At 38.9% G+C, this 11,041-nt stretch overlaps 1 protein-coding gene across 1 annotated transcript; it reads right to left on the bottom strand.

Moving 5' to 3' along the window:
- Nucleotides 1-1,696: 1,696 nt before the first annotated feature.
- Nucleotides 1,697-8,379, bottom strand: LOC137277533 (uncharacterized). Its single transcript, XM_067809309.1, has 4 exons — nucleotides 7,997-8,379; nucleotides 7,447-7,590; nucleotides 5,874-6,343; nucleotides 1,697-3,105 (listed from the first exon to the last, which is right to left on the bottom strand). Exons 1-4 carry the CDS (start codon nucleotides 8,280-8,282, stop codon nucleotides 2,980-2,982), a joined length of 1,026 nt encoding a protein of 341 aa, XP_067665410.1. The 5' UTR covers nucleotides 8,283-8,379; the 3' UTR covers nucleotides 1,697-2,979.
- Between the last annotated feature and the right edge of the window lie 2,662 nt (nucleotides 8,380-11,041).

Genomic DNA, 11,041 nt, shown 5'->3' with positions numbered 1-11,041 from the left:
CAATTTCACTCTTGGAATCGGTCAATATAAGGGGTCAATATAATATTACTTACGATAATATTGTCACTTCGACCAAAACCTCGTTTCCGAGGAAGAAAGCGTTATATCCATGCAAAATCCTTTTGGTCAGAAATGTGTCGTAAGCAGTCTTATAAACTCGATGAAACTCCATTTTCTATCCTGGAAGCGTGGTAAGGGGCGAACCATCCGATTTAGTATATACCACAGGGTCGCGTTTCACAAAACTCTCGTAAGCCTAAGATCTCGTAACTTTTCTCGTAGCATCCGTAGCTCCTGTGTTTCAGTTTAGGAGGCACAATGGCTACGAGAAATGTTACGAGATCTTAGGCTTACGAGAGTTTTGTGGGCTCCGTTTTAGCATTTGTACCTGGCAAACTGTAACATAGGAGGTGCAAAGGCTACGGGAAAAGTTACGAGGCCTTAGGCTTACGAGAGTTTTGTGAAACGGGGCCCTGGCTTCCACACGCTCGCTTCGCACACACAAACAACCAATTTAAGCCCAAACTACGGAGTCTGGTGGAAATCTGTACATAGTGACACCATCACCCGACCCCAAGGAACAATTGACGGCAACACAACAATTCGGCATGTCTTTGGTGACGTCGAGAAATCAGCAAAATGACGAGCTTCCTACACATTTTCTATACATTTAACTGGACGTTACATGACGTCAGTGTAGGGCTCTGGCGACAGAGTTACGTAACCTGTCTACGGTTTCGTTTGCGGGCGAGAGAGAAGCAGACGGCTTTTTAGCAACTTTTAAGCGCTTGGTATTAATTAACCACAAGGGTTTTTTTTTTTAAAAATGGTGTTTCGTTTATGACTAACCTAAAGTCTTTCATATGCAGTGATAAAAAGAGTACCAAAAATTGAGTTTAGTGGTCCTTTAACGCCGAATGCAGTTACAAATATATGGCGGCGACCTGTAAATACGCTAGGTTGGACCAGACAATCCAGTGATCAACAACATGAGCAACACGATCTACGCAAAGGCCATAATATAACATGTGCCAACCAAATATGTGAGTCAGACCGCCTGATCCTCTTCAAGAATGGCTTGCTGAAGATTCTAAGCCTATCCCTGCGGTTCAGGCCGTACAGTATTTACCCAGTAAGGTATGATAACCAGTTCGCTGCAGAGTGGAAATAAATGACTCTTGGACTGCGACTTGTCAACACACTTGATACCAATGAATGTATACATTGTATGACACCTGAAACCTAATGCACGATTCCAAAATCAAAGTACAATCACATTTATCATGTTATCTCTATGGCGATAGCTGACGTTATGAGCTATTAGTCAACTAGTGTAATACCATGCGCTTGTTAGTAAACATGCATAGGACCAAAGGAACATTCATTTGCATTTTACTGAGTTCGCTTTTAGCACAGTAATGCAGTACCTGCATGTGATAGTCACTTTGTCAGATAACTGTGCGAGGAAGGCCGTGCGTAATACTGGTCTCAGACAAAAATATAAACTAAGTCCGAGCTGACCTGGATTTGAACCTATAATCTTAAGGTTCTGAAGTTCCAAGGGACGCAACTCTGCACAGCGCTTGTGACACCTGCCACTTCATTTCCCTTTTATACAGGGAGATGATTTATAAGGCTGCTTCTGTTTTTTTTTGAGTAGTAACTCCCCATGTTCAAACAAAACAACGCAAAAGACTTCAATATAAAAACTTTTATTACAAAATGTTGGAATTTTTCATGAATACTAAAATATATATGGCATAATGTACCTCGATTATCCAGTGTATTTTATCCCCTATCACCTCACATATCCTGGTTGCATTCATTAATTTGGAGGTGACATCAACATCCCATTCTCATCATAGCAGACAGTTCCATGGTGATGAATTTCATTGGATGACTACTTTTGGAAACATCTGTGATGAAGGGGTAGGCAGTATTTGTAGTAACACACCAGAGATGCAATCCACTGGATAACCAAAGGTTGATATTATGAGAAATGATCAGTTTTTCTTACTTCAAGTCTGCTTGATATGGAAGGACCACTTACTGGTGGCTTACACACAGAGTGTGGCCACACCATACAATCAAGATCAATGAGACTGTTATAAAAGTCATACTTGTGATAGCAAATGTACAGTTAAAATGAATAACCATTCATTTCTGAAACAGCAATCATATAAAAAATTCCTATGTCTAAAATTTAGTAATGATAGTCCATTAATTTTTCAAACAAATACACAAGGAATGAATATCTTCCTTTTCCAATACATTCTCATGTTCATAATAATGCTAATTATTTGATTTAAAACAAACGGGTATAGTGGAATATAAGTGTATATAAAAATATGTACAGAATCAACATCAGCTTTGAGTAAAAATTATGGAAAGAATTAAGACTTGATAAATGGAATGTTCATGAGATTTTTATATAAAACTATTTAAAATGAAATGTATCAATTTAAAAATATTTTTGGAAAATGACACAGTACTAAAAAGCAAGATCTTGACATTTGTACAGTTTCCAAACTAAACATCAGAATTACAATCATCAATAGATGCTGACAATGGTATGTACATTTATTGTAATAGAACAACTGTCTCTACAATTACAGCAGAAACTGCACTTACTCTCAAACTAGTATTCCTACAAATCTTGTATCAACCTACTTACAAAATTATATTATATTGACAGTTGTTGAGGTCTTGGGCATTCATATACCTCCTACACTTTCAATATTTCTAAATATCAAATTTATCATTTTTTAGAAAATCTATTCCTGTAGTTTAACCAATAGGTTTCAGTCATAGTTCAAACTATGAGGAATCTAGTCACAAATACAATAATTCTTATTTTTCAATATGGGTAATGTAGAGTAAATTCATATGCCTTACAAAGTCTAAAGTTGTGTTTCTATGGCCTCTGATATCCCAAAAAAGTAATTCCTGTAACCCAGTTCAATGCATAAAGTTGCCTTCTTACAAGTCTACCTGACGTGACACATACCCTGGCTCAGGGTTGTAGCTTCGCACGGGTTGGGGGGAGTGCTGGTAGTCCCCATACCGAGGGGGCTGGGGGGAGGGCTGAGGCTGAGCAATGAACTGCTGAGGTGGTGCTCGGCTCAACACCATCCCTGTGTGATGAGACTGGGAGTACCCAACTTGGGGGTACCCTGTTTGGGGACGTGGAACATCAGCATACGTGAAACGGGTGTTTTAGCATTTGTACCTGGCAAACTGTAACATAGGAGGTGCAAAGGCTACGGGAAAAGTTACGAGGCCTTAGGCTTACGAGAGTTTTGTGAAACGGGGCCCTGGCTTCCACACGCTCGCTTCGCACACACAAACAACCAATTTAAGCCCAAACTACGGAGTCTGGTGGAAATCTGTGCATAGTGACACCATCACCCGACCCCAAGGAACAATTGACGGCAACACAACAATTCGGCATGTCTTTGGTGACGTCGAGAAATCAGCAAAATGACGAGCTTCCTACACATTTTCTATACATTTAACTGGACGTTACATGACGTCAGTGTAGGGCTCTGGCGACAGAGTTACGTAACCTGTCTACGGTTTCGTTTGCGGGCGAGAGAGAAGCAGACGGCTTTTTAGCAACTTTTAAGCGCTTGGTATTAATTAACCACAAGGGTTTTTTTTTTAAAAATGGTGTTTCGTTTATGACTAACCTAAAGTCTTTCATATGCAGTGATAAAAAGAGTACCAAAAATTGAGTTTAGTGGTCCTTTAACGCCGAATGCAGTTACAAATATATGGCGGCGACCTGTAAATACGCTAGGTTGGACCAGACAATCCAGTGATCAACAACATGAGCAACACGATCTACGCAAAGGCCATAATATAACATGTGCCAACCAAATATGTGAGTCAGACCGCCTGATCCTCTTCAAGAATGGCTTGCTGAAGATTCTAAGCCTATCCCTGCGGTTCAGGCCGTACAGTATTTACCCAGTAAGGTATGATAACCAGTTCGCTGCAGAGTGGAAATAAATGACTCTTGGACTGCGACTTGTCAACACACTTGATACCAATGAATGTATACATTGTATGACACCTGAAACCTAATGCACGATTCCAAAATCAAAGTACAATCACATTTATCATGTTATCTCTATGGCGATAGCTGACGTTATGAGCTATTAGTCAACTAGTGTAATACCATGCGCTTGTTAGTAAACATGCATAGGACCAAAGGAACATTCATTTGCATTTTACTGAGTTCGCTTTTAGCACAGTAATGCAGTACCTGCATGTGATAGTCACTTTGTCAGATAACTGTGCGAGGAAGGCCGTGCGTAATACTGGTCTCAGACAAAAATATAAACTAAGTCCGAGCTGACCTGGATTTGAACCTATAATCTTAAGGTTCTGAAGTTCCAAGGGACGCAACTCTGCACAGCGCTTGTGACACCTGCCACTTCATTTCCCTTTTATACAGGGAGATGATTTATAAGGCTGCTTCTGTTTTTTTTTGAGTAGTAACTCCCCATGTTCAAACAAAACAACGCAAAAGACTTCAATATAAAAACTTTTATTACAAAATGTTGGAATTTTTCATGAATACTAAAATATATATGGCATAATGTACCTCGATTATCCAGTGTATTTTATCCCCTATCACCTCACATATCCTGGTTGCATTCATTAATTTGGAGGTGACATCAACATCCCATTCTCATCATAGCAGACAGTTCCATGGTGATGAATTTCATTGGATGACTACTTTTGGAAACATCTGTGATGAAGGGGTAGGCAGTATTTGTAGTAACACACCAGAGATGCAATCCACTGGATAACCAAAGGTTGATATTATGAGAAATGATCAGTTTTTCTTACTTCAAGTCTGCTTGATATGGAAGGACCACTTACTGGTGGCTTACACACAGAGTGTGGCCACACCATACAATCAAGATCAATGAGACTGTTATAAAAGTCATACTTGTGATAGCAAATGTACAGTTAAAATGAATAACCATTCATTTCTGAAACAGCAATCATATAAAAAATTCCTATGTCTAAAATTTAGTAATGATAGTCCATTAATTTTTCAAACAAATACACAAGGAATGAATATCTTCCTTTTCCAATACATTCTCATGTTCATAATAATGCTAATTATTTGATTTAAAACAAACGGGTATAGTGGAATATAAGTGTATATAAAAATATGTACAGAATCAACATCAGCTTTGAGTAAAAATTATGGAAAGAATTAAGACTTGATAAATGGAATGTTCATGAGATTTTTATATAAAACTATTTAAAATGAAATGTATCAATTTAAAAATATTTTTGGAAAATGACACAGTACTAAAAAGCAAGATCTTGACATTTGTACAGTTTCCAAACTAAACATCAGAATTACAATCATCAATAGATGCTGACAATGGTATGTACATTTATTGTAATAGAACAACTGTCTCTACAATTACAGCAGAAACTGCACTTACTCTCAAACTAGTATTCCTACAAATCTTGTATCAACCTACTTACAAAATTATATTATATTGACAGTTGTTGAGGTCTTGGGCATTCATATACCTCCTACACTTTCAATATTTCTAAATATCAAATTTATCATTTTTTAGAAAATCTATTCCTGTAGTTTAACCAATAGGTTTCAGTCATAGTTCAAACTATGAGGAATCTAGTCACAAATACAATAATTCTTATTTTTCAATATGGGTAATGTAGAGTAAATTCATATGCCTTACAAAGTCTAAAGTTGTGTTTCTATGGCCTCTGATATCCCAAAAAAGTAATTCCTGTAACCCAGTTCAATGCATAAAGTTGCCTTCTTACAAGTCTACCTGACGTGACACATACCCTGGCTCAGGGTTGTAGCTTCGCACGGGTTGGGGGGAGTGCTGGTAGTCCCCATACCGAGGGGGCTGGGGGGAGGGCTGAGGCTGAGCAATGAACTGCTGAGGTGGTGCTCGGCTCAACACCATCCCTGTGTGATGAGACTGGGAGTACCCAACTTGGGGGTACCCTGTTTGGGGACGTGGAACATCAGCATACGTGAAACGGGTGTAGCGGATATCTGGGTATGGCTCTGGTTTGGGTTTGGTTGTCAACTGACGCCGACGGATATCTTCAATACTCTTGCAGAGTTTCAGCGATTCAATGATAAGGAGGATGGCTCCAAACATGGAGAGCCCAGCGCCGATGACAGCAACATAGAATCCCCAGTCAAGGTTCATTTCAGGGTGGGATGTGATGACGACTCGATATGGATCTTCTAGTGGGAGCATGTGCCATGTGCTCTTACCATTGAGGCTTGTGATCAAAAGTAACACAATGGCAATCACCTCTGAAATTGCTGCAATAAAAAAAGGAAATGTGGAACTTTGTGTCATGCATGTGTAAAGAAGCCACCAAGTAGTTAATATTTGGGAAGGTTAATATTCTGTTTGTGGAACATACATTGTTTAGCAAAACAACTGTTCTCTGAACAAAAGTTTTCTACATGCCTTTGTAATGTTAGGCTTCCAAGAGTAACTGACTTATATGTAAGATCTAAACACATTTGTGTAGAGTCTGCTGTCTTGTCATAACAACACAGACTGACGGGAAAAGGTAACATTTCTGATCTATTTGAACTAAAGCCAGCTGTTTTTCACATGGGGACAAGAACCATAAGTGCTAAGGCTTACAATTACCATCTTACTTAATTGTTTAGCAGTATATTTCTCATGAGTTCCTCAAATGTGCCTCCCTTGTAGACACAGATTTTCAGTGTTTTTGACTATGGTTTTGATAAAAGATGATCTTTCTGATCTTAGATGGAAAAATCCTGAGTGATAACTAATCCGGCATCTTTTCAATAAAGCTCTCAATCCCATATACAAATCATTAGAGTCAAGTGCCCATTTCCATTCAGGCTCATCTATAGTATCATTAGGGTCAGGTGCCCCTTTTCAAACAAGCTCCCCTATACAATGATTAGGGTCTGGTGCCCCTTTCCAACCAAGATCCCAATTACAATGATTTGGATCAAGCTCTGATGTACAAATGGTGTAAGGTGCTTCTTCCCAGTCAAACCATCCCATTTTTTCGTTACCTGTTTGTAAGAGTTCAGACTTGCTATCACTTCTATAGATTTATGCCAGTGGAAATTAGAAAACATATACAGCAGTTGTCAAGGTTCCAGTTCCGCTTTGAATAGAAGAAATGACCCATCAAGGTACACCACTGTACTGATCATCTGATTGACAAAACCTAATCATTCACCCTATGAATGCTTGGATAATTGGATGAAATGATCAGCAACACAATTATCAAACTCAGTAGCTAAGCCTAAGAATTAAATCCTACTCTCCACACAGTACTTACAGACATCTGGAAAAATCAGTTTCTAAAAGTACTCTTAAATATATACTCAAGTTGGCATGATTCTTATCTGTAGGTAACAAATCAACTCACCTGCGATGAGTGTGAAAGCAGAAAGACCCAAGCTTCCTGTGAGGGACCCAAACTCTCGTAGAGCAAGAATAGCAGAGCCACCAAAGCCAGCAGCAATGCCAAACACTCCAATACAGTAGAACACCTGACCAGCCTTAAACCATCCTGCAACACACGATCACCACAGTCACTGGATGGCCAACTGACATGATCCACAAAACTTTGAATAACAAAATAATACTGTAGGGACTCAACCCCAAGAAGTACTAGAATTTTGTACTTATTATGAAAGTGTGGTTGTAAGAGTTCTTCCCGTTCCCCCATCACAAATAATATTTATAAATAGATATTTACTTGAATTACATTCACATCTTAACACAACAGTTCCTAGAGAATTCACAAATACAACCAAAAGCCCCAAAATTAAGTACAATATATAGGGGCAAACCACTTTGCGTTACCACTGTTAATCTGCGGAAGATAGACTATTGGGGAACGTATAAGGAACTCTTTCCGATCTCATTAACCTAAAACAGTATCATTGCTAACAAACTCTTCAGACTGTCTGTACCTGGTTCCACCTGCAGGTTTGTCGCCTCCCCTAGCGCAACGAGACTGGTCATAAGCACCTTGGTTCTCTCGGGGCCAGGCTTGTTGGGTTTGTACATCCAGAACACACCGATCTGTAGTTCCGCCTCTCGCTCACCCATTGAGCCATACGTCGCATCATCAGCATCGAAATGAAGTCGGAACCAAAACGGGAGCAGGGCGCACAGCACGGAAACTAATGTGGCAATAAGAAGGACCAAAACTGAGAGAGCTAGGATTTTCGAGTCAAAGAAGTTGCGAAGCGCCATTTCGGATGATATACGTTTCTGGTTTCCCTTGTTTGTTTCGTCGTGTTAAAGCATCAACACGTGTGTGTTTCTTACAGCACACTCAGCGTCCGATCGTGAAGTATTTGTAGAAATTCTTCGGATGTTTGTCATCTGACGCTCAGCCCATGAACGCCATTTTGAAATTAGATTTGCGGAAGTGTCGCACCTGTACAGGTGAAATTCAAGGGAGACAATCAAGGTGACATATGACGCCTGTGAAAAGGTGATTGATGCAGTTTTTGGTTCGAAACTGAGCCCTGAATGTTACCTGAGTTCAACATGTCAGGCGACCATGGTAATTTTGATAGATGTCATGCATCAACCGGATCACGAAGTCTAAGGCCGCATATAAAATAGTATTTTTTTAAAATACAAATGAGAATTACAAATTCGACCCTATTGCCCCGAGTAACGTAAAGTTGTTTTTTTCGCACAAAAGACTCCCAAACAGTGCATGTATGTTTCACACTATACGTTTAAGAAAAGTTGTACTGCAGTAAATTCCTAAGGGCTTCTTTGACTGGCATTCTACAAGTTGGGTAGATGAAGAATGAAGACTATTCTTTAGGATATACAACTTCATTATTCTGTATAAGCGACATTTCAGCATAGATACATAAAAATAGTCCTCATTCTTAATAAATAAAATATAAAAATAACATCTGCCTGCCTACCCCATATTTTTTTTTGAAAAGGTGAGAAACAAGAATATTTCTCTATGTGGCCTAACGACCCGATCCCCTTGATTCCCTTCATAGGTATTGTGCCATTATCCTCAGCCGTGATAGTGATGTACTATGGAAGTGTTACAAAACCACGCTCACTCTCTCTTCTTTCAGATAATGCTGCTGAAAATTGCAATATACAAAGGGTGATTTTGCACTTTCAGCGTTTTCCGATGTTGACTCAGCACACCAAATACAATTTTATCTCATTTCTATGTCCTCCAACCAGAGACCAAATAATGTTGTGTGGTCTCTGCTCCAACAAACCATAAATCTTGAGTGACCAAAGGAGGCTGGCATCGTCCATAATTATCTATAGTCCGATCATCCATAGTCAGGAGGGACAGCACATCACCAGGCTTAACAGAGCACATATTGGGCAACATACTTAAGGAGGTTGCATACTTGGGTTTGTGCACATACCATATGAGACAGGATGTAACAGTAGGATGGTGTATTTATGTTACGCAGATATTTCCTTTACCTTGCCTCTGATGATACTTCATGATATTTTGGCCACACACGCATTTATCCTGAGATAAACCTGGACAATGGTTGTCTCCCCTTGGAGATAATGTTGATACCCTCTGGTAACATATTTGTTTTTATTTTTGAACATTAATGTAGTGTGAATTTACTATATAAAGATTCAGTTTATAAATAAAATCTTGTTACTATAAAAAAGAAATTTTTTCATTGATATATCAAAACTTATTTACAATTCCTGTCTTCTTAGGAGTTACCTGTAATTGTGTCAAATCCTACTTACTGCCTCTGAAATGTATTCTCCCACTTTATATCATATCAATACTGAAATATCTTTATAAAAAGACAAGGCATTTTGAATAATGAAAGTAAACAATTTACTTTTAAGAGAACTTTTATAGACATTACTTTTACAGAAAGTGCCACAAGGGTGCACCATTTGTCAAACAAATGCCTTGGTGACTTGCTACACATGTGTCTTCAAAATGACACCAGATTTAGCAATTTCTTGATAATTTGATATTTTATATCCAACCTTAAGGCCTTGAACTACTTATAAAAGATGATGATTTCCTCTATATCTAATGGAAACCTTCACTTTTTCTTAATTAAGAGTGTCCTGGCCTACTTGTCCTTGTGTTGTCTAAGTTTGATGCAGAAATGAATCAAGCAGGCCATGGTAAGTGAGATCTGTATTGCATTAATCATTCAATGGTTTCTGTAGGTTGGTTGGCTGCTGTGTTGTTTTATGCAGCACTCCACAATATTCCAGCTATATGATGGCAGTCTGTAAATAATCAAGACTGGAAAAGACAATACAGTGATTAACAGCATGAACACTAATCTACCCAAATGGGATACAATGACGTGTGAAGTAAGTCAGCGTTAATGGAGCCCAATTCTAACTCAGATCTTCACAGGTACAATGGGTTATGAATGAGATTTAAAACCATTCTCTTAACGAAAACTGAAGTGTGTTATTTGTTTGGCCTGTGCATGAAGAAGGAAGATGTGTATGATTCTGATTGTGTGTGCAATTTCAAACCACAGCTAGTGTTCCGTCACCCAATCATCACAGAGCAGCCATCCTGTTCTGGAATGAACTGTTTGAAACAATTTCTGCCTAAATACTACATAGATTACTTGGTAAAAAGTTCGATGTACACCAATGTTACATCAATGGCTGACCCAGAATCTGTTCTTAGAACATACAGAGTTGTAACATACCAATAGCTGACCCAGAATCTGTTCTTCGAACATACAGGGTTGTAACATACCAATGGCTGACCCAGAATCTGTTCTTAGAACATACAGGGTTGTAACATACCAATGGCTGACCCAGAATCTGTTCTTAGAACATACAGGGTTGTAACATACCAATGGCTGACCCAGTATCTGTTCTTAGAACATACAGGGTTGTAACATACCAATAGCTGACCCAGATGCTATTTTAAGTACATACACCATTGGCTTATCCATACACTGTTCTGCACAGGAACACACAGGGCAATAACATAGCTGTGGACA

Source organism: Haliotis asinina, chromosome 3, assembly GCF_037392515.1.
Source record: "Haliotis asinina isolate JCU_RB_2024 chromosome 3, JCU_Hal_asi_v2, whole genome shotgun sequence".
NCBI lineage: Eukaryota > Metazoa > Mollusca > Gastropoda > Lepetellida > Haliotidae > Haliotis > Haliotis asinina.
The sequence above is the reverse complement of the archived record's forward strand: the minus strand, read 5'-3'. Positions and strand labels throughout refer to the sequence as shown.